Raw genomic sequence first — 25,060 nt, forward strand, 5'->3', positions numbered from 1 at the left:
TCTAACACATACGATAGGCATACTAAGAATTGCACCCCAAAACGCATTCTGCTACTCCTCCCAAGTATGGGGATATCACATGTGAGGCTTTTTCACAGCCTAGCCATATATAGGGGCCCAAAATCCAAAGAGCACCTTCAAGCGTTCTAGGGGAATAAATTGTGCATCTATTTTTCTGACTTCCTATCACAATTTTTGGGGACCCTGGAGTCCCAAGGTGTTTAAGAGGCATGGTCTTTTGAAGACTTCATGTTTTGGCCACAAGTTTTTGGAAAATTGTGAAAGGAAAATAAATTTTTTTTTTTTTTTTTTTTTTTTTACCAAACTTCTCATTTTCACAGGTAGCATAGGCTTACTTAGAATTAAAACCCAAAACAAGTTCTGCTGCTCCCGACTTTTGCCTATACCACCATTTTGAGACTTTTAATTTTCGGACAGGTTATATCCCGAATGTTATTCTTTTATTACACAAATAAACCAATGTACTTTAACCACTTCCCTGCTGCCCTATAGCAGAAGTACTGTAGTGGCAGGGCTGCGCAAAATTTGTGTGTGAGATGCCTTTCTGGGTAGGGGGTACACGCAGACATTGGTGACTACCGATGTCAATTGGTCCAGACTAGAGGTTCCCCGCTGGCGATCGCCGAGTAACACTGACAGGGGAGAGACCTGTGTGTAAACACAGGTCCCTCTCCTGGGAACATGCTGAAGAGCAGAGAAATACACAGCAGCATGTTTCCCAAGTAAAACGCACATGTTGTAAAGCACAGCACTCCGTTAACCCTTTGCCCCAGATGTTTACTCCTCCCGGCCCATTGTCAGTAGTAGTGTCATTATTAGTACTGATCACTGTTGTCATTGGGATATCAGTGGCAGTTAGTCAGTTCCCACCTGCTGTAAGTCACTGATAAGAGATTCCAGTGTATATATACCGCCATTTGTAGATACTATAACTTTCATGTAAACCAATTCATTTAACATGTATTGGGATTTTTTTTTTTTTTTTTTTAGCAAAGACATGTAGTAGAATACGTTTTGGCCTAAATTTATGATTATCCGCACAGGTGATCAACTACTAACGAAAGAAAGCTTTATGGGGGGGGGGGGGGGGAGAAAGAGGACACAAATTAAATTTATGTACAGCGTTGCATGACTGCGCGATTGTCAGCAAAAAAGGCCTGGTCAGGATGGGGGGGTAAATCCTCTGGAGGGCAAGTGGTTAATGGTCACTTCCATGCAAGTGGTCAGGGAATATAGCTTGGTGTAGCATCAGCTGTAGCAGTCCCAGTTCCTATAATCTAAGCAAGCCTAGGCTACTGGTATTTGGCTGCTCCAAGAAATGCCATGTTCACTGGCCTGGTGTCTTGCAGGAACATATTCAGTGGGATCTGTAGATGGGTAAATTCCGGCCACGGGTAGACATATGGTCAGCTAACAGGCAAAGGATTGGTCCAGGCAGCAGGTAGTCAACAGGCCAGGGTCAGCACATGCAGCAGGCACAGGGAACACTGCACTGGTGCGGTGGTGTTTGGGACACTGGGATTGGTAGCACTGGTTGGGTGACATTGTACTGCTGTGTCGGTGATCAAATAATGGCTGGTGGCACTGACAAAGTGATATCAGGGCAGCCAGCCGTTGTACATGATCACTGCCACAGCTGTAAAATGTCATAGTAAAACTGCACTTGCTTTGGAGACCGTATATAAACAAAAAGTGTATATACAGTACTGTGGGGGAAAAAAATGCTGTAAATTACGAATGTTTTCAGAAATGGTTAAAAAAAAAAAATGGAATTAACAAAAAGGAAAGTAAATTAACAAGAGGAAATTCAAATCAAATAAATGTTTTGTGTGACCAATCTTTGCAAATGTACCTAGAAGCATTGATGCTGTTTTGAAGGCAAACCGTTTTTGAGATGTCCCAAACATCTTGGAGAACTAACCACATCTTCTATGGAAGTAGGCTACCTCAAATCCTTCTCTCTTCATGTAATCCCAGACAGACTTGATATATTAGGGCTCTGTGGGGGCCAAGCCATCATTTCCAGGACTCCTTGCTCTTTACACTGAAGATGGTTCTTAATGATATTGGCTGCATGTTTTGGGTTCTTGTCCTGCTGCAGGATACATTTAGGGCCAGTCCCACGCCTCCTTGATGGTATGGCATGATGGATAAGTACAGTGGGGCAAAAAAGTATTTAGTCAGCCACCAATTGTGCAAGTTCTCCGACTTAAAAAGATGAGAGAGGCCTGTAATTGGCATCATAGGTAGACCTCAATTATGAGAGACAAAATGAGAAAAAAAAATCCAGACAATCATATTGGCTGATTTGGAAAGAATTTTATTTGCAAATTATGGTGCAGAATAAGTATTTCCTTCATTGCCCGGGTGGTATGTTTGGGATCATTGTCATGTTGGAAGACCCAGCCACATTTCATCTTCAATGCCCTTGCTGATGGAAGGAGGTTTGCACTCAAAATCTCACGATACATGGCCCCATTCATTCTGTCCTGTACATGGATCAGTCATCCTGGTCCCTTTGCGGAGAAACAGCCCCAAAGCATGATGTTGCCACCCCCATGCTTCACAGTAGGTATGGTGTTCTTTGGATGCAACTCGGCATTCTCTCTCCTCAAAACACAACTAGTTGTGTTTCTACCAAACAGTTCTATTTTGGTTTCATCTGACCATATGACCTTCTCCAATCCTCTTCTGGATAATCCAAATGCTCTCTAGCAAACTTCAGACGGGCCTGGACATGTACTGGCTTAAGCAGGGGGACACGTCTGGCACTGCAGGATCGGAGTCCCTGGTGGCGTAGTGTGTTACCGATGGTAGCCTTTGTTACGTTGGTCCCAGCTCTCTGCAGGTCATTCACTAGCTCCCCCCCGTGTGGTCCTGGGATTTTTGCTCACCGTTCTTGTGATCATTTTGACCCCACGGGGTGAGATCTTGCATGGAGCCCCAGATCGAGGGAGATTATCAGTGGTCTTGTATGTCTTCCATTTTCTAATTATTGCTCCCACAGTTGATTTGTTCACACCAAGCTGCTTGCCTATTGCAAATTCAGTCTTCCCAGCCTGGTGCAGGTCTACAATTTTTTGTTTCTGGTGTCCTTCGACAGCTCTTTGGTCTTCACCGTAGTGGAGTTCGGAGTATGACTGTTTGAACTTGGTTATCAGTATAAAAGACACCTGTCCACAACCTCAAACAGGTGCCATTGATACAGGTAATGAGTGCAGGACGGAGGAGCCTCTTAAAGAAGAAGGTACAGGTCTGTGAGAGCCAGAAATCTTGCTTGTTTGTAGGTGACCAAATACTTATTTTCCACCATAATTTGCAAATAATTTCTTTCCAAATCAGCCAATGTGATTGTCTGGATTTTTTTCTCATTGTGCCTCTCATAGTTGAGGTCTCCCTATGATGCCAATTCCAGGCCTCTCTCATATTTTTAAGTGGGAGAACTTGCACAATTGGTGGCTGACTAAATACTCTTTTGCCCCACTGTATCTGCTTGTATTTCTCAGCATTGAGGATACGATTGATCCTCACAAATCTTCAACTCCATTTGCAGAAATGCAGCCCCAATCTTGCAGGAAACCTTCACTGTTGCCTGTAGACACTCATTATTGTACCACTTTGCAGCTGTTCATGAACAGATATCTCCTGCTACAGCCAGATATTTAAAATTTTGACAGTCCAGAGCACGTATTAACATTTTTTTTTTTTTTTTTTTTTTGCACCCCAGTTCCAGTTTTTGTGTATAGTTGAGTTGCTTAGTCTAGTTTCCATGTCCGAGGTATGGCTTTTTGGCCACAGTTCTTCCATAAAAGACCACTTCTGGCCAGGCTTCTCCAGACAGTAGAAGAGTATATCTGGGTCCCACTGGTTTCCATCAATTGTGTACTGATAGCACTGCTGGACATCTTCCAAGGTTGAAGGGACGTAAGTTTGTGTCTTTCATCTGCTGCATTAAAGGATAAGTGCACCTTTTCGTAACATGTTGTTCATATTCAGGGTATAACATGTTACAGATGTAGCTTCCCCCGTGCCCTCCCGATCCCCTTTTTGACAGAAACCGGAGGATCTTCTACCACCTCTGTCACAATTTTTAAAAAGGCATCTGTGCCAGGCTCCGCCTTCAAGGGCTTCGTCATTCATTTGTAGAATCCTGTGCTTGTGAAAAGCACAAGTACCAACAGGCTATGCGGCTGTTGTCTTGTAGTTCTCAATGAAGTACCAGGGCACTGTTGAGCGCGCTAGGTGGTGCATTGAGTCTTTCACTGTGTAAGTTCCTGCTCGTACTTGGTATGAGCAGACAGCATACACATGGTCTGCAAGTGCCCTGCGTAGCACCCACGATCTGTTGATTTGTGGGTGCAATGATTTGCAGGCTCATAGAAACAAATGCAGGTATAAAAAATGTGCAGTGTTGTTGTTGTTGTTTTTTTTTTTTTTTTTTTTTTTTTGTTTTTTTTTTTTTACAAAGGTGAACTTTTCCTTTTAAGTTTCCTTGGATGACCACTGCATTTACGGTCCTCAGCATTGCCTGATCAATGCTGTACTCAGTGCTGAGAAACACTGGCAGATACTTCTCCATGCCATACCATCAGGGAGGCATATGATTGGCCCCACATTTATTCTGAAACAGAACAACCCCAAACATACAGCCAATGTCATTCAGGACTATCTTCAGTGTAGAGAACAAGGTGTCCTGCAAGTAATGGTTTGGCCCCCACAGAGCCCTATTCTCAACATCAAGTCTGTCTGGGAGTACATGAAGACAAGAGGATTTGAGACCGCCTACATCCACAGAAGATCTATGGTTAGTTCTCCAAGAAGTTTGGAACAACCTGCCTGCTGAGTTCCTTCAAATGCCATGTGTAAATATACCTAGATATGATGCCGTTTTGAAGGCAAAGGGTGGTCACGCCAAATTTTGATCTGAATTTCCCCGTTTTCTCACTTGCATTTTGCCACGAGTCACCAGTGTTGTACCTTGCACAGGGATATGGACTGTGCGGTTTTTTGTTTCCAGGTTTGAACTGGGGCGTAAGTATATGCTGCTGGGGATGGGGGATTAAAGCAGATCTGCTACTTTGCCTTGACTGAGTATTCAACAGCTTTGCTTTAATGTTCATAGTTTTAGTAATGAATTGGCATAATCCAGAAAGTTGCTGACACCTACATGAACTACATCTCTCTCTCAGGTGACAGAGCAAGACGTTCACCCCGTAAACTGCCTGCGAGCTTCAAAAAAGAAGAGAAAAAATGGATTCCACCTAAATTTCTTCCACACAAATATGATGTAAAATTGCTAAATGAAGACAAGGTGAGACAGATGTTACCCCTGGTTCTGTAGCTTATCCTCCCTTGAAAATGTTATAGTTAATCCTCCAAAATTTCACAACTTCTGGATTTAGTGATGGGTCTGCACTGGAGTGTTTTTTTGTTTTTTGTGTGTGTGTTTTGGGAAGATTGAGGTGGGCGGGGCTGAGGATAATGGATTATCCTCTCTACTAAATGGAATTATTTATTTTTTTAAGAATTCTTAAAGTGGAAGTAAAGACAAAACCTAACTATAAACCTACTCTCACATTCTAAGCCTAATCTATCTAGCTCTGTAGAAAAAAAATCACTGTACTTACCTGTTCTGCATGCGCTTGGGTTCGATCTCCAGTGGCGCCCTCTGTGTGCAGGAAACAGCCGACAAGAGCTGGGATGTGACTTCACCCATAATTGCTATGGGGATTCCGTTGTCGGCTGCCTCTCCTGCACACTCCTACACGCTGAAGCCACAGCTGACAGCTCAGTGTAGGACTGGACCTGAGTGGCTGCAGAACAGGTAACAGGTATAGTGTGGTATTGGTTTTTTTTTTTTACAGGGCTAGATAGATTTAGGATGCGGCTGACTATAGGTTTAGAGTGAATTAGGTTTAGAATTAGATTTTTGCCTTTCTCACTGCCTTACCATCACGGTAAAATCTTATGCAACTTCCAGATAAGTGCCCCACAGCAAGAGCTTCAAAGACCATACCCAGACTTTGCCAGAGATTACGCATGGCCATCCTGCAAAGTCACTTTTGGGCACTGGATCCTGTGTTAGGAACTTGACACGTAGTGCAGGATGTTGTGCTTAAAGGCTTTTTTTTTTTGCCTGCCTGGGATCTGTGGTATTTGGTAGTATGGTGGCTCAAGGGTTAACTGCTACCACTCAGGCCAACTGCATGTGCTGCTCCGTGGCCATTTTGGGACTTGCCATGTTCAGAGCAGAGCCAAGTGTCCCTGGCTATCTGCTTCTACCTCTCATCCTGGGAACAAACCTACTATTTTAACCCCCTCACAATTAGTACCCTCTACAGGGGTGTCCCACTCACTGTTAATGGCACAGCACTGGGGGAAAGGTGTTTGCAACCATGGCCACCGTTTCAGGCTGGAAGAGTTGCCTGACCCCTGCTGGGGTTCTAGCCACTGAAAGTTTGCCAAGTTGTCCCCCCTGATTCTGTACTCTCCTCAGGTTTGTCCATTGGGCTCAGGTGTTTCGCACTCCTCATACCGCTGCAGGGAGGATTTTGCGGCTTCTATATCTGCCCTCAAGGGACAAATTCTGCATCTTGCTTAGTTCGTTGGCTGTTAGGATTGTAAATGAACTTCACCCCTCTCTCCACCAGAGTTTTGTTTCTGACACACCCCTTGCCAGGATCTCTTTTTATATGAAAGAGGATAGTGAGGCTGACGGGAGGAGGGAGGGGGGTTGAACTCTGTTTTTCCATGAGCCGGAGGTCTCCTCTCAGGAGGAGCACCTTCTGCCATTTTGTTGCCTAAAATGTTAACACTAAGTATTGAGATGCAGACCTGCCTGGAACTAGATTCGCCAAAGGCCTCCCAACCTTGTTGCCCAGCAAATGAGACTAAGATTAGAGAGGGGTTCCTTTTTGTTCCTCACAGCCCATGACCTTAAACCAATTTCACTGCAGACCTTGGATACCCAAGCCAGGAAAACCGGGTTGTGAGCCTTCTGCACAGTGACAGGACATCCCCACCTAACCACCAAACCTTTGAGTTCAGTCTCACTCTCCAAAGCTACAAACTGGAGTTTGTCCCCTCCCTTTCCCCAATTCAATGCTTCTAACCTGCCCTCCTCCAACAAGCATAGGCTCTTCAGGTTCCCCTCCAACAGGTTATTCCTTGGGTATAATTGAACTAATGCAGGTTGGGGGGGGTTTAAGGTTTTAATTCCAACTTATTCACGGTCCCAAAACAGAGAGATGGAGATGTGCGGCCCTCAAGCTCCTCCACAAATACTTGAGATTTTGGAAATTCTGCAGACAATCCACTAGATCAGTCATCGCCTGCCTTCAACAAGGGGATTTCTTTGAACATCAAATGCTTATTTGCCTGTCCCCATTTATCCTCTGCTTCAACATTCTGTACAATTTGCCCCAGGCAAGCAAAATTTTCAATTTGTAGCTTCCCTTTGGCCTGTCCACAGCCTCTCCAAGTCTTCACAAAGGTTTTGGCTCCAGTTCCTTCTCTGCTTAGTTATCAGGATGTCCATGTTGTGGGTTACCTGGATGACCTACTGATTTTTGTCTAGATTTGTTTTCCCAAGTCATCTTCCAGGACAGCTTGACATGAGAGAGAGGCTCCTCCCAGGAAACACCCGATCCACCTTCTTTTCCATAAATAGCCTCTCTCCATAGGGGACCCTCAGTATTAGTGTTTCCTCCGGACCAGGAACTACTTCCCTTTTTTTTGGCATGATCGTCTGGCGGGGTACAGAGGCCTCTTGGATGGGGCTACCCCTTCCTCCTCTTCTCAAGCAAGGCAGTGTGGCCTCAACCAGGGTTCCCTAAACAGCCACCTTTCTTTCCTGGGGTTGGGGGTGATAGCACCCCTCTTTATGGTCCTGCGGTGCTCTCCAGGGGGGGGGGGGTAGGGCTCGCTCTGCCAACCTGTTGGAAAGGGACTGCTCATAGAAACGAACTCTCCTGCGCTGTAAGACCCAAAGGAGGTGGCTAGATGGAACCAGAACTTGAAAAAATTCGACCACCTTTGCATATGGGGTTGTGCAGCTCCAAACAAGGCTGGGGAAGCCCGACCAATACTGTGAAGCAAAGACAAAAAAGAAGCGCACCAATCTTGCGCATTACGTCAGTAAACCAATTCCATTGAATACAAAAATATACTCGCAAACGAAGTATTTCAAGCATGTCAGCTCTCAAAGGAACTCAGAGCTCTGATGAAGGAACATCCTTCGAAATGCGTCAGCTGATCCCTGAGTGTCCACCCCTATGATGGGACTCGTGCAGGTCTTACCATTCCATAGTTCCTTTGAAGTCTTCCTGAAGGTAATCTACGATACTCTGGACTTAGAAGAGGAACAACCGGATTTCTCTCTGCACAACCAGCTATATGTGGGGCTACAAAAGAGAAGCGGTTGCACGTTCCCGGTCCATTCCACTTTATGGTCTACCATAAAGAGGGAATGGGAAGAGCCGGAAAGAAAAAAAGAAAAGCTGTTTTTTTGTGGTACTTTTTTTTTTTTTTTTTTTTTCCTTTTCCCTAAAAACCTTAAAAGGCGATTTCTATTTAAAGAGGAAGATGCGTCTAGGTGGGATTCCTGCCCGAAACCTGATGCCCCCCCTTTCGAAGATCTTGAAATCCACGGATCTATCTTTCGAAGACGGAGGTTCCTTAAAGGACCCAATGGACTGCAAGGCCGACGCATTTCTTAGAGCGTGGGGAAGGGTCCGCGGTAAACTTTAAACCAGGACTGGGACACTTCCACACGCAATGGCTACTAACTACCCAGAACGCATTCATTCTAGACACAATTCATAATAGCTACAGGATAGAATTTTCACAACTCTTCCCTCACAGGTTCTTTGCGACCCTACTACCAAGGGATGAGGGAAAGGCGGACACACTCGTGAACCTCCTGGAAGAGATGCTCCAACAGAACGTGGTCAGTCAGCTGTAGGAGAAGAGATGGGAAGAGGATTCTACTCCTACTCCCTTTTTTTTTTTTTTTTTTTTTTTTTTTCTGAGGAGGAAGATGTCTCGGAAATACAGAATGAAACTCAACCTAAAGAAGGTGAACAAATTCGTAAAACCCAAAAAACTCCACATGCAGACGATCTACACAAAGCAAACTCCTTCCGCCCAGGGCATTCATGGCATCAATAGAGCTCTGAAGAAGGGGGTTCGTCTCCCGAAACGCGTCCTATTATCCCTAAATAGGGCACAGCATTGTATTGACTGCCATTGCGGATTTCATATTCTGCTTTTTATTTTTCCTTTGGTTTGTGAGTATACATCTTTGTTTACACAATAAATACGTGGTGTACCACGGTAATGCACGATGAGAGTGCGCTCTTGTTTGCTTTTGTTTCAGACCTAAAGGACGCATGCCTTCACATCCCGATAAGGGAAGAATCAAGAAAGTTCCTAAGGTTCATGCTAAAGGGCAAGAACAGAACGATCTTGTTCCAATTCAATGCACTTCCTTTCGGTCTATCTTCCACACCAATCCTAGTGGAACCTCTGCAAGCCTTGAGGTTAGAAGAGATAAACATCATCCCCTACTTGGACGACTTACTCTGGTTCGCGGACATGGAAAGAACACTGAAATGCCATGTGGAGCATACAGTATCCTTCCTGGAAAACCTAGGGCGGCTAATACGGAGAAATCAGTTAGTCCCTTCCAACAGAATCACTTATTTGGGATACATTCTGGATTCCAGAAATACCTGTTTATACCTGACTCCAGAAAAAGCGCTTAAACTACAAGACATGAGGACCCTCCGGGGGATGGCGACTTGCACAATCAGAAACACCATGAAGCTCGTCGGCCACATGACAGCAGCCATACCGGGGGGTACAGTGGGCACAATTACACTCCAGAACATTCAAGAACCACATCTTTTCCCATTGGGATGGCAGCCAAGTGTCCCTGGATTCCAGCAACCACCTCTCACACAGTGAGAGAGTCAATGGAGTGGTGGGCGAACAGCCACACGCTGAAAGCTGGAAGAAGGAAGCAATGCAGCCCAACAAAAATCACCACAGACGCAAGTATGTAGGGGTGGGGCGCACACATGGAGGGTTGCCTGACGCAGGCCAAGTGGGACCCGGAAACTGCAAAAAGGTGGCCAAACTTCAGGGACTTACTGGCCATTTTCAGAGCGTTTACAGCTTTTCATTAGACAATAGAAGGGAAAGAGATTCAGATCCTGTCTGACAACATGATGGCTGTTGCATACTTAAACAGGCAAGAAGGCACAAGGTCCCCCAAAACTAATGGAACTGGCGGAAACCCTCCTGAGCTGGGCAGAAAGGAACCTAAAATCTATCGCGGCGGACCACCTGAAGGGATACCTAAATCTGCTAGTGGACCAGCTGAGCAGAGAGGAAGTCAACCTGTCAGAATGGTGCCTCAGCCACACAGCGTTTGCCCAAATCTGCAGCAGATGGGGCACTTGACCCTCAAAACCACCCTCCTGATAGCCCTGGTCTCAGCTTGCAGTTCGCTGACTCTGCGAGTGCTGTCAGTAATAGAGCCTTACTGCACAATCCTGTTGGGCAAAATTATCCTCCGTATGTATCCTGCATTACTACTAAAGGTCTCATCGCATTTTCATAGATCACAAGAAATTGTAATACCATCATTTTTGCGGGAGCCCGAGCAACGCCAAAGAAGGATACTACAACAAAATTGATGTAAGAAGATGCCTAATTGTGTACATCAAGCGCAATAAAGCATGGAGACGCTCATTCAGTCTCCATCTCATTCCAAGGACCAAGGAAGGAATACAGTGCCTAAAGGCACCATTGCAAGATGGATAAAAGAAGCCATCTCAGAAGGATACAAAACGATGTCACTGGCGCCTCCACCTGACTTGAAAGAGCACTTGACCAGGGCCACCGCAGCTGCATGGGCAGAGAGAGCTGGCACCTCCCCCCGGACAGATCTGCAGGGCCGCAACATGGTCCAGCTTTAGCACCTTTGCCAGGCACTACTGGTTGGACCTGATCGGCAACAAGAACCAGGTGTTAGGCAGGAAAGTCCTGGAAGCGACAGCACCGCCCTAATGTACGTATTCCTACTCAATCTTCTCACGTGAAGCTGTCCTGGAAGATGACTCTGGAAAACGCAGTTATTTACCTGTTAACTGTATTTCCAGGAATCTTCCAGGACAGCGTAGCTCCCTCCCAGTTACTGTATAATTATACGCTGGCGCTTTGTCATTCAATGGACTGGTCATATATTGTTCCTACTGTTATCTTTATGCTTTATCCTAGGCCTTTGGTTATATTCCTGTACTGAGGGTCCCCTATGGAGAGAGGCTATTTATGGAAAAGAAGGTGGATCGGGTGTTTCCTGGGAGGAGCCCGTCTCTCATCTGAAGCTGTCCTGAAAGATTCCTGGAAATACAGTTAACAGGTAAATAACTGCAGGGTTTTTTTTTTTTTTTGTCCTGCAACATTCAGTGGATGGTTTAACTGTTGCAAGCCTTCAGTTGGATCCTCATTCCCCAAAAATCTGCATTGTCTACTTCTCACAGTTTGAACTAGCTCTGCCTTGCCCTGGGTACAACTGTCTCGAGTGTTTTTCTTTCCGTAGCAAAACTCCTATTGAGGTTAGGCACAGACTCTCCTATTCTGTTTACCCTCGGTGCAGATTTGCAAGAGGGTCCTGATTTTTATGGTGAGCTCCTTCGAGGCAGTGCCATATGCTCACTCTAGGCAGTTACAAAAGCACATATTGGCTGTGTGGGAAAAGCAGACTTCTTTAGATAGACCCATGCTTCAGTCAGCGGAGGCCAGACACACTGACATGGTGGGTGTTCAGTCTGGTTCTGAAATCAGGAAAGTCCTTTTTCCCATTGACTTGTAAAGTGCTAATGACAGACACCATCAGGGTGGACTGGGGAGATGTTGACATTGCAGGGACCTGGTCGGCAAAGGAATCATGACTTCTCATCAACGTTTTGGAACTCTGAACTATTCACTTTGCCCTTGTAGACAAGTTGCCTTCAAGGATTTCCGAGGCGGGTTCAGTCAGGCAACACCATAACTTTGCCTTACATCAGTCACCAGGCTGAGCCAGAAGTCAAACAGCTCAGAGAAGTGGGACCTGATTCTGCTCTGGGCAGAACATCTTGTTCTGGCCTTGTTGACTATACACATTCCAGGTTTGGAAAATTGGCAAGTGGACTTTCTTGGCCTCTATCAGCTGAAATTGGGAGGGTGGTCTCTATACCAGAAGGTGTTCCCTGACATTTGTCAGGTGGACACCGAATGTGAACCTTTTTGAATGCCATGCTTTAAACACAAGGTAAAGGCTTGTCTTGATTGCAGGATCCAAGAACCCTCTGCAGAGAATGTTTTGGTGATCCTGTGGGATCAGTGCTCCCTGATATATGCCTTTCCTCCCTTGCCTGCGCTGCTGTATGAAGTTTGGGGGTGTCCCAGTGGTTCTTGTGGCCTCAAATTAGCCAAAAATACCATGGTGCGCACACATTCTCAGGTTTCTCATAAGCGTTCCATGGTCATTGCTAGACTGCTTGGATCTACTGTCTCAGGCTTCAGTGTTCCATCCTGGTTTCAGTTGCATGCTTTGACAGCCTCAGAGGACGGTCTGGCTGAATTGGTCATCCCTATGCTTTTGAGTGTGGATCACAAGGATTAGGTTGTCATTTGGCCTACGATCTCTTTATAAGGTGGTGTCTTCCTTTTACCTTTTTAATCAAGACATCATTCTGTCCTGCTCCAAAACACCCTTGAGAGGTGGCCCTTCGCTCTGTATATGGTTTAAGCTGCTAGAGTCTTTCAGTCTTTTGCATCTTTGTGCTCTGAGGGATATCGCAGGCTGTTACCCCATGTCTTTGCTAGGTGGATGTGTCGGGTTGTGGTTTATGACTGACTGTTTATTATACAACCCCACTTCCAAAAAAATGCAATGAGTTGGAAATCTAATAAACTATATACAGTCATGGCCGAAATTGTTGGCACCCTTGATATTTTTCCTGAAAATCAAGTATTTCACACAAAAAAGGTATTGCATTAACACATGTTTTGCTATACACATGTTTATTCCCTTTGTATGTATTGGAACAAATATAAAACAGAGGCAGAAAAGCAAATATGACATAATGTCACACAAAACCCCAAAAATGGGCTGGACAAAAGTATTGGCACCCTTAACTTAATATTTGGTTGCACACCCTTTGGAAAACATAACTGAAATCAGTCGCTTCCTATAACCATCAATAAGCTTCTGACACCTCTCACCCGGAATTTTGGACCACTCTTCCTTTGCAAACAGCTCCAGGTCTCTCTTATTGGAAGGACACCTTTTCCCAACAGCAATTTTAAGATCTCTCCACAGGTGTTCAATGGGATTTAGATCTGGGCTCATTGCTGGCCACTTCAGAACTCTCCAGCGCTTCTTTGCCATCCATTTCTGAGTGCTTTTTGACGTATGTTTGGGGTCATTGTCCTGCTGGAAGACCCAGGATCTTGGACGCAAACCCAGCTTTCTGACACTGGGCCCTACAGTGCGACCCAAAATCCTTTGGTAATCCTCAGATTTCATGATGCCTTGCACACAGTCAAGGCACCCAGTGCCAGAGGCAGCAAAACAACCCCAAAACATCATTGAACCTCCACCATATTTTACCGTAGGTACTGTGTTTTGTTCTTTGTAGGCCTCATTCCGTTTTCGGTAAACAGTAGAATGATGTGCTTTACCGAAAAGCTCTATCTTGGTCTCATCTGTCCACAAGACGTTTTCCCAGAAGGCTTTTGGCTTACTCAAGTACATTTTGGCAAACTGTAGTCTTGCTTTTTTATGTCTCTGTGTCAGCAGTGGGGTCCTCCTGGGTCTCCTGCCATAGCGTTTCATTTCATTTAAATGTCGACGGATAGTTCGCGCTGACACTGATGCTCCCTGAGCCTGCAGGACAGCTTGAATGTCTTTGGAACATGTTTGGGGCTGCTTATCCACCATCCGGACTATTCTGCGTTGCAATCTTTCATCAATTTTCCTCATCCGTCCACGACCAGGGAGATTAGCTACAGTGCCATGGGTTGCAAACTTCTTGATAATGTTGCGCACTGTGGACAAAGGCAAATCTAGTTCTCTGGAGATGGACTTGTAACCTTGAGATTGTTGATATTTTGCCACAATTTTGGTTCTCAGGTCCTCAGACAGTTCTCGTCTCCTCTTTCTGTTGTCCATGCTTAGTGTGGCACAGACAGACACACAATGCAAAGGTTAAGTGAACGTCTCTCCTTTTTATCTGCTTTCAGGTGTGATTTCTATATTGCCCACACCTGTTACTTGCCCCAGGTGAGTTTACAGGAGCATCACATGCTTGTAACATTCTTATTTATCCGCAGTTGTGAAAGGGTGCCAATACTTTTGTCCAGCCCATTTTTGGAGGTTTGTGTGACATTATGTCGAATTTGCTTTCTTTCCTCCCTTTTTTTGTTTTGTCCCAATACACACAAAGGGAATAAACATGTGTATAGCAAAACATGTGTTAATGCAATACGTTTCGTGAGAAATACATGATTTCCTGGAGAAATATCAAGGGTGCCAACAATTTCGGCCATGACTGTATATTTTATTCACAATAGAAAACATCAAATGTTTAAACTGAGATGTGCCATTTTTTAAGAAAAAATATTTTGCAGGGGCCGGGGACAGGGCAACAAAAACTGGCAGAGTAGGACCAACAAGGAAGAGCTGTAAAAACTTTTTGCAACTAATTGGGTTAATTGGCAACAGGTCAGTAACATGACTGGGTATTAAAAAAAGCATCTTAGAGTCAGTGGGGGAGATTTACTAAAATTGGAGCACTCGGAATCTGGTGAAGCTGTGCATGGTAGCAAATCTGCTTCTAACTTCACTTTGTTCAATTAAGCTTTGACAATAAAACCTGAAAGCTGATTGGTTTCTATGCAATCCTATGAGAATCCTACACAGCAGGGCGCATTAAAACAAACCACAATAACACATAAAAGTCCATATGAAACCTTCAAACTGCTGCATGGTCACTCCAGCCGTGCGTTTTCATGCGTGCTCCTGTGTTTGGTGAGAATCCTACGTTTTTAATGCGCCTTGCTGTGTAGGATTCTCACTTCACTGTCTCACCAAACGCAGGAGCACGCATGAAAACGCATGGCTGGAGTGACCATGCAGCAGTTTGAAGGTTTCATATGGACTTTTATGTGTTGTGGTTTGTTTTAATACGGGTCATAGCACGTATCACCTATGTGGTAGTTTTTATCCCTGTATAGGGATTCACTGTGGTTGTAATCACATTCATTTCTGCTATAATCCCTCGACGGGAAGGAAATTTATACCACCTGTATAGGTTCTATAGAACCTCTTACTCTGCACTGATTATCACTTGTGTATCACCGAATCAGGTCCGATTAGATCTAACACCATATATAGAAAATTGTATGGTTTATGTTACTTACTACTATCCAATATATAGGGTGGTTATATCCACCAGCCAGCTGTATATTTAGCGCTGCTTCTGGCTTATCGGCATGCTGTTCAGAGCCTGCATCTCTGATGGTATGGCGGTGTATTAGTGCCTATGGAAAGCCACCATCAGTGCTGAAAGATGTATCCATGCTTCCATCCAGACAATGTATTTTCCATGGAAAAGAAAAAAAGCAGTTGTAAAGAACAAACTGTGAATAGTCAGTATTATTATTATTATTATTATCCCAAGCACAGTAACAAAATTCATCAAATAGAATGCAAAAATATATTTGTGTGATCACAAAACAGTCAATAGACCGTGTGATTAAAAACCTGAAGTATGCGATGATTGGCGGATGAAGCTCCTCGAGGATCCATATTGCAGTGTTCATGCTTCATTTTCCTGTGGAGAGCTATTAAGCATAGCCAACTTTTACTTGTTCGCTGTCGCTATTGCATCATTGGCTATTGGATGAAGATTCTCAAAAGACCTAGTGCTGCATGCTTTGATTTCCAGTCTGCCGTGTTTCCAGCACGGAGGCATAAACATGCGTCATCCTGAGCATGGAGGCTGCGGCATACGTCATGCGAGGGTGTGATGACATCATACTGATGCGTTTCGTCCACCAATCATCATGGACTTCATGTTTTTAATTACATGGTCTTTTAATATTGTTTGGCTGTATGTATGTTCACTTTGTGAAGAGCATATTCTTCAAACGATCTTTGTGATCACACATAATAAATATATTTTTGCATTCTATTGGATGCATTTTGGTTACTCTGCTTGGGATATAAGAATACCGACTTTCCAGTTTATTCTTTACAACTGCTTTTTTTCTTTACCTAATTTATGTTCGGTTTAAATCCACACCAGTACTGTTGGTGAGTCAGAAGCCTAACTATAGGCTTTGTACCTAATTTTTGTGGTGTATATTTTTAGTTCTATTTTCCATGGAAAGCCTTGCATATTTCAGAAGGACAATGCTAAACCGCTTACTGCATTGATGGCTACAACATGGCTTCATAGTGGAAGAGTCCGGGTGCTTAACTGGCCTGCGTTCCAAACCTTTCATCAGTTGTATATTTCGTTTCAAAATGCACCAAATATTTTCAACAGACGACCTAGGACAAGTCAGTAGTCAGAATCCATTGTCAGGCAAGAATGGGACAACATTCCTCTTCTAAAACGCCAAAAGCTGATCGCTTCTGTTCCCAGATGTTTTACGGAGTGTTTGCTTTTTTTTAAAAGCGGGCATGCTACACCATAGTAAACATGGCCCTGTACTAACTTTTTTTTTTTTTTTTTTTTTTTTGTTTTACATTTTTCAAAATTACAGATTTTCTTAGTGGTAGGTTTTCTTGGTTCAAACATTTGATGTGTTTTCTGTTGTCCATAAAATAAAGCTTTGAGAGTTGCAAATCCTTGTGTTCTGTTTTTACTCGACGTCCCAACCTTTTTGGAATTGGGGTTGTACTAGATCCCATCAATGCATTCTAGGCTTTCAGCATCAGGCTTCAACATTGCAGATTTGTAAGGCTGCCATCTAGTCTCCAATTCATACTTATACTGAGCTTCACCAGGCAGATGTTCAGGCCTTGGCTGATGCTGCTTTTTGTTTGCAAGGTCATCAGGCTGTGGTTTGGAATACTGGCTGTGGTTTGGCTGTTCAGAGTCTGTTGTCTGGTTGCCTTGTTACATTCTCATTCATATTGCTTTGCCATGGCCTAGTCTGCCTATGTCCTGTACTAGGTGCCAAGAAATGGATTTTACAGGCAAGTCAAAAACTTGGTACACTTCAATAATGCAGTCATGTAAAAAGCAAAATTCCCAAAGAATTGTTCTGTTAGCACATGGTTGAATATTCAAAGTGAGCAGAAATTTGATTTTCACTATTGCTCAAATTGAGTGAATATTCATGTTAATTATCCAAAGGTTTTGCCATTTTAGTAAATCAGCCTTTGTGTGAAAGACCTTACTCTTGTCCTTTGCTCACCAAACTTCATAGTTTTGCCAAACTGCTTTAATATAAATAATTGTGCTTAAAACTGTTAACCTACTTTCCCCATTTTTTTTTTTTTTATTCAGGTCATCAGCATGGTTCCTGTAGAAAGTCTGTATCGCTCGGAGCGCCCTCCCAATAAAGAGATACTTCGCTACTTCATCCGTCATAATTCTTTGCGGATAGGCACAGGGGAAAATGCTCCATGGGTTGTTGAGGATGACTTGGTTAAGAAGTACTCCTTGCCCAGCAAGTTCAGTGACTTTTTACTGGATCCACATAAAGTAAGTTGCTAAATTACATTTACTCTTGTTGAGGAGGACAGCTCTTATCCCTCAACCCCAAACCGTTAAAAGGTTATGTCATGTGGTGTACAATGCTGTATGTGTGAGTGACCAGTGTGTAACTCTTGACAGACTGAAATTACCGTATTTTTCACTCCATAAGACGCATCTGACCATAAGACGCGCCTAGGTTTTAGAGGAGGAAAACAAAAAAAATATTCTGAACCAATGGACAGCACACACGGTGCAGGAGATGACCGGAGACTGCGGACACGGTACAGGAGATGACCGGAGACTGCAGGCACGGTACAGGGGATGACCGGAGACTGCGGGCGCGGTACAGGGGATGACCGGAGACTGCGGGCGCGATACAGGGAATGACCCGGAGACTGCGGACCTTTAGGGAGGAAGAGCGGGTACCTGAATTTGACAGGTACCAGCTCCCACTTCTGCGGAGTTGTTCTCCCTTTAGTGAGGGCACCCGGCTGATAGCCGGGTGCCCACTGTGCATGCTCGAGAAGCGCTGTGCTTTGTGATTGGTCCCAGAAGACGCCGTACCATTCACAAAGCGCAGCGCTTCTCGCACATGCGTAGTGGGCACCCAGCTGTCACAGCCGGGTGCCCACACTAAAGATGCCGGCGCCGGAAGACTGTACAGCGCTGGATCGAGGAACAGGAAAGGTTCTGCTGCAGAGAAGAGACGAGCGGCCGGCCCGGTATTCTGACGCGGCAGTGGGAATACCGGACCGACCGCTCCATATTTGCTCCATAAGACGCACTGACATTTCCCCCCTTTTTACATTGTTCAACTATTCATAACAGAATGACTCCGCATTGCTGAAATCGGGAATGATGGGGCAGTTTCTGGTTTCAGCAGTGCGTTTAGGAACTGTTGCATACTATTTCTGGTCATCTGTTGATTGTGCAGCATACTTTATAATGATCATTGTAGAAGGGCCTTTTTATATGGTAGGTCCGATCAGGTCTGTGTGTCAGTTTTTAAGGTGGACCTGATTGGATGGTCCATGCATTCCTATGGACCGGTGGATGGGGTACAAACGGACCTCTGGGTCTGATCAGGACTGCTAAAATTGGATGACAACTGTCCTCTTCCGTTTTGGGCGGACCAGATTGGCTGCAGTTGGGTGTAAATGGACAGAGTCTTTTACTCCCGGCCGCCAATAGAGCAGAGTTGAGGTCTGTCCTTGTCAGTTCTGCTGAAACTGCATGACACATACCTGTCATTCACACTGCTCTGCGCTGATCAGCTGGAGATCTGTGAGCTGATCCTCTGATTGTAATGTAAGCCACCCACGTGAAAGGGCCCTAAATCACAATATAGTGCCTTGCTAAATTGTATTAAAAAATTCCTCAATGTATTGCTATTATGTAAGACCTGTTAATTTTTTTTTTTTTTTTTTTTTTTTTGTAGTACATGACTTCAAATCCAACACCAGCAACAAAAAGGAAGAGTGTAGGATCTCCAGATCAGAAACCAAAAAAATCCAAGACTGATGGTGACAAATCTGTTCAAAAAGGCAAGAAATATCCTCTCAGCCCTAGTGTGTTTGGCCAGCTAAACCTCAAAAAAGTGGTACAAGGTTCACCTTTCAAACTGAAAGACTTGGAAGGAAAATATTCACCAGAGGATCTGCAAAAATTAATGAAACTCATGAGTTCTAAACTTAAGAGAGGCACTTCAACAGGAAAAAAGAAAAATGGCAAGTCTCAGGTCATCAATGGGCAGAAAGTGTCTGGTAAAGTTCGCTCCCCTAAAAAGGTTCTAAAAAATTCAAAACTAAAGCAGATGACGTTGCTGGATATGGCTAAGGCTTCTAAAGCATCTCGACCTAAGAGTGCGTCGGCTGCTCTAAAATCAGCTAGCAAGCCAAATAAAAGGCTTCCTGCTGCTGCATTGCACTTGATTTCTTACTACCGTGACAACAAGAACCGTGAAGACCGCAAGAGCCCTTTATCTGCTCTTATCTCTAAAGTGGCAAGGCTTCTTACTGATGAAGAACGCAGTAGACTGCCTGATGAGATAAAAGAACTGGTACAGAAGCGTTATGAGCATTTGGAGGAGCGTAAGCGCTGGGCTATGATGACCGAAGCAGAGAAGGAGGAGCACATGAGGAAGAAGAGGGAGGTGTTAAGAGAACGACTTAAAGAAAAGGCTCGGGAACGAAAGCAGAAAGAGAAAGAGGAACGATTAGAGAAGCAAAAGAGATTTGAGGACCAGGATTTGGCCGGGAAGCATTTGCCAACTTTCAAGTTGGTAGACACTCCAGAGGGGCTGCCAAATGCTTTGTTTGGTGATGTAGCAATGGTTGTAGAGTTTCTCAGTTGTTACTCTGACCTGCTACTTCCGGATGGTCAGTACCCAGTCACTGCAATTTCTCTTATGGATGCCCTTGCTGCTGAAAGGGGTGGCTTTCTCTACCTTAACAGAGTGCTTGTTGTGCTACTACAAACGCTCTTGCAGGATGAGATTGCAGAGGATTATGGTGAGCTTGGGATGAAGCTGTCAGAGATTCCACTCACAATGCATTCTGCTTCAGAGCTTGTTCGTTTGTGCCTCAGAAAATCTGATGCTCCTGGAGAAAGTGACAGTACAGAGAAGGGGGATGACGAAAGTGAGGGTTCTGCTGTTTTCCAGGATGATGAGGTGGAGGATGAATTTCTGGAGAAATTGGAAACCTCAGAGTTTTTTGAATTGATGACAGAGGAAAAGCTTCACATCCTCACTGCTCTCTGTCACCGCATCCTCATGACGTACTCTGTACAGGACCACGTGGACGAGAAGCAGCAGAAATCAGGTGAACTCTGGAAGGAGAGGTTAGCCATGCTGAAAGAAGAAAATGATAAAAAGCGGGCAGCGAAACAAAAAAGGAAGGAATTGGAGGCCAAGGGTAAAGAGGAAGGAGTAGTTCCCAAGCAACTTTCTAAGAAAGGTGAAAAAGTAAATAAAACGGATCCAGCCCCAGGGGAGCAGGAACCCGAGGACATGATCAGTGCCGTGAAAAGTAGGAGGCTGCAGGCTATACAAGCAAAAAAGGAAAAGGAGGAAAATGAAAAACTTACTAAAGGTAAAACTTTTGGCTTCAGTATATAACATCGTTTTCTGAATTCTGTTTTTAGATGTTAAAATCCACATTTAAAGGGTAACTCCACTTTCGTGGAAAAATAGCAAAAAAATTAAATATACATATAATTGTGACACATGTCGTAGTATGTTATTAAAAATTACCTTTCCTTTTCAATTTGCGGTGCTGTGATTTTCTGGAAAATGCAGTTCAATATGACTATCTGGAGGCATTCTGTACACACATGGTGTGCAAAACACCTCAGATGTCATTTCCTCCTTGTGTGATTGATTTGTATTTTATTGCAGACTTTGAGACAGATTTTTTGCATCCCCTGCAACAAAATGTAATTTTAGTGTTCTACTCCCAGAGGGAAATCATGCCTAAGGCCTGGTTCACGCCTATGAAGGTTGCGGTTGATGCTTTTTCTCACATGCGTTTGACTCATTTTTAATGTGTTCTGTTGCGTTGTGTTTTTGGGAAGTGTAAAGTCCCTGACCAGTTCCAAAAAACTCACCAGTGGAAATGACTGAGGTATGAACGTGACCCATAGGAAATCATGTTAAATGAACTGTACTGCGTTTCTGCAAACCTAAAAACGCATAGGTGTGAACCAGGCCTAAAGGAAAATGTACCCTGCAGTTTTTCTCATTAGAGCCCTTCAGGTGCAGCAGCTGATTGAGAAACCACTCCCATGCAGATTCACTCTACACATGGACACACGCAGCTATATCTTCAGAATAACAAAAGTTAGTACTCTGCAACAAAGTTTTGTTAAAATCTTTGCCTTGTACGTTGCTTACCTAGAGAGGGATGTGTTTTGGGTTTGTTTTTTGGGGGTTTTTTTTCTCAACAAAAGTGGAGTTACTCTTTAAGGTCTGGCAGATCTTTGCACATTGCCTTTAGTTGGAAAAAAATTTAAGATTTGATCTGTTTTTTTTTTTTTTTTACTTTTTGTGTATGTGTGAAATTACAACCTAAAGTTGTTAGCAATGCACTTACGTTATTGCTAATTTTCTTTTTGACGTGCACAGGCAGTATAAGCAAAGTATGACTCTATGGCTTTTGCTTACTAATGGCCAGTTCATACTATAAAAACACATTCCGGATACGTTTTTGCTTACAGTTCACACGACACGCAGTTTCGGTTCAGTTTTGATGCAGTTTGCCATGTTCCAGTATGCAGCATGTTCTACTTTTTTTGTTTTTCTGCACTGGAAACTGACTGGAGCTGTCTGCACTAGTGTTAACTAGGGCCTTTGGAATACATGAAAAACACTGTGCATGCATTTTTTTTGATGCAGGAAAAAAGCACACTGATCTGCATCTAGTGTGAACTAGCCATAAGGGCCAGTTCACACTACATGCGTTTCAGTAGCTTTTTTTCTGCGTCCAAAACACACAGAAAGTAGGGTATATGGTTGACAATGTCATAGTTAACATTCTTGCAGTTCTAGTGCATTCCAGTTGCTGAAAAAAAATGCTGCATCTTTTCTGCACAACTGTACTAGAACGCAGTAAAATGCATCAAAATTGTACCGGAATGCACCAAAACACACTGGAATGTACATGTCCCTATTTATATTGGAAGAAAAAGAGGGGAAAAATTAACTGGAATGCTTAAACGCCCTGGAACGTGCAAAAAAACGGATCTGGACTGTTTCTATAGTGTGAACCGGCCCTAAGGACAAGTTCTCACTAGATGCAGTTCAGTGCGCTTTTTTTTTTCTGCATCAAAAATGCATGCACAGTGTTTTCCATGTATTCCCTAGTTCACACCAGTTCCAGTCAGTTTCCGGTGCAGAAAAAATAGAACAGGCTGCATTTTTTTTTTCTGCACAGAACCATACTGGAACATAGCAAACTGCACCGGAACTGCGTGTGGTGTGAACTGTAAGCAAAAAAGTATCCGGAATGCATTTTTGTAGTGTGAACTGGCCCTTAAAGTGATGACTAGCAGGTGCCTTTTTGGGGCGGAAAATAACTAAAGTGAGATAATGCCTCATGTAGTCTCACTTCTTGAAGTTGGTTTTCTAGTGTGTGTTTTTTGTTTTTTTATTTTTTATTTTTTTTTGTCTCACGACGATTGTATATTACATTAACAACCTGTTATCTCACATTTCAATTACAGAAAGATTTCAAAAAGAGGCAGAAGAGGAGAGAGTGCGGAAGCAAAAAGCTTCTGCAGAGAAAGCTTTCCATGAAGGGATTGCAAAAGCAAAGCAAGTGCTGAGAAGATCGCCCCTTGGCACAGACCGAAATCACAATAGGTACTTGGCAAGATTTGTATGGAAAGCTAATCAAAACAAGTGTTTTTTTTTTTTTGTACAGAATGGTGAAGGTTTAGAACCCCAGGCAAGCATACCCATTGGGGATATTTTAACTTTTTTTTTTTTTTTCTTGGTTACTATTGTCACTAGAACAAAAAGTGGATATGAGGATGAGAGCATATCTTCTAGTGGGGGCTACCTATTTTTATGGTATTTTTTTGTAGGGGAGAAATTTCCCCCCATTTCCTGTTCTCTGTGTAACAGGAAGTGATCGGCAATTTCACCAATGGGATATGGACTGCATGAAGGAACACTTAAGTTTTGACTAGAGTATAGGTAAAAATAATTTTGCACTTTAATACTAAAGTGCTACACACTGAAGGTTTAACATCACAACTGATTGTCCTTCCGTGCCATGAGTACATCCTTAAACGTTAATAGCCACACAGGGAGTGCAATGTTTTCAAATGTCTGGTTGAAACTGCTAATAAATGCAATAAAGCATAACCCTTGTTTAGCAGAAAGTAGAATATAGTGTAACCTCCATCTTTAACTTGACTTGCAGTCTTTGCTTCTGCCCCCTCCTCTGTGCCCTTTGATATACAATTAAGCTATTTATTGCAGAGGATTTAAATATTCATGGCTACCTGGGTTATGCTGCCACCTTTTAGGTGAGTGAACACTGGCTCAAAACAGGAGAAATTCCTGGTCAGGCATAATCCCTTCCAGCTCACCCATGCCTCAAGTGGGGTGGGCTCCTAAATCAGGTAAAGAGGACACCTTGCAATGGCTTACCAGAGGGTCAGCTTGGTTCTAAAATACCTGCCCTTATCTGGTACTTTTGTGTCAAGGATGGAATTTTATGCAGTAATATCTGGGTGCTGTGTACAGCTCTCAGGGGGTTCTCACTGACTTGGCACATGTTAGACACAACTGTGGGTGCTCTACTACTTCTTCCCCCCTCCTTTTTAAGGGAGGATGGTGCATTGGAGGAAATTCATAAGGAAATTCATTGTCTCAGACCCCGAAGACCATGGTTGGCTTTCTGGCATATGTGGTATACACGAACCTTTAAATTACTGCTGGAATCCTCTTCCATTAAAGTCTCACTGGTTCTGGGTCATGGTATCTGCCAAAAAACACTTTCCAGTGCACCTCGCTTACAAGAGTTAATGTATTTTATTGGGCCAACCTGGAGAAGGTGCTTTCACCACTCAAGTGTTTTGCTCACCAGTACCCCATGTGGTCTACAAGCAGTGGGGTTTTTCCGCAGTTGACCCAGCTATTTATACTTGGATACCAAACCTGACATGCTTTAAAACTACGCATGCCCCGTGCAATGGCGACAAACTGCATACATTTTTAATATCCATAGGCAATGTTTTAAAAGCCATTACAAGCTACCATTTTAGATTTTTAGCGGTGGTCTAGTGCTAGAATTACTGCCCTTGATCTGATGTTTGTGGCAATACCTCACATGCATGGTGCAACCGCTGTTTACATACTGGCACAGGGTCAAGTTATTTTTGATTTTTGTTGTTTTGTTTGTGTTTTTTTGTTTGTGTTTTTTTGTTTGTGTTTTTTTGTTTGTGTTTTTTTGTTTGTGTTTTTTTGTTTGTGTTTTTTTGTTTGTGTTTTTTTGTTTGTGTTTTTTTGTTTGTGTTTTTTTTGTTTGTGTGTTTTTTTGCTTTTTGATCAATTTTAATGCTATGACAGGGAATGCAAATATCCCCTATAACTTCATTGGGCATTGTCCTATATTTTTTGAGAAATCTTGGGTCTATCAGACTCTAGATATCTCCTCTGCCCTTGCATTATCTAATCTCACCAAGTTCGGTGTGATCAGATATTTTCCCAATTTACAAATGGCGCTGTTTATGTCCTGCAAAACTGAAGTGATGAAATGCTCATAGCT

At 43.5% G+C, this 25,060-nt stretch overlaps 1 protein-coding gene across 1 annotated transcript in view; it reads left to right on the forward strand.

The window, feature by feature from the left end:
- The window catches only part of BAZ1B (bromodomain adjacent to zinc finger domain 1B), a 93,866-nt gene that overhangs the window by 37,892 nt on the left and 30,914 nt on the right, over nucleotides 1-25,060 (forward strand). The window contains exons 5-8 of the mRNA XM_089657409.1: nucleotides 5,211-5,332; nucleotides 17,595-17,792; nucleotides 19,225-20,878; nucleotides 23,007-23,145. Of these exons, the coding sequence (XP_089513535.1) occupies nucleotides 5,211-5,332; nucleotides 17,595-17,792; nucleotides 19,225-20,878; nucleotides 23,007-23,145 (2,113 nt within the window). The remainder of the gene's footprint in view (nucleotides 1-5,210; nucleotides 5,333-17,594; nucleotides 17,793-19,224; nucleotides 20,879-23,006; nucleotides 23,146-25,060) is intronic.

This window comes from Staurois parvus, unplaced genomic scaffold (assembly GCF_062004578.1).
Source record: "Staurois parvus isolate SC_StPar_1 unplaced genomic scaffold, SC_StPar_1.0 ptg000029l, whole genome shotgun sequence".
NCBI classification, from domain to species: domain Eukaryota; kingdom Metazoa; phylum Chordata; class Amphibia; order Anura; family Ranidae; genus Staurois; species Staurois parvus.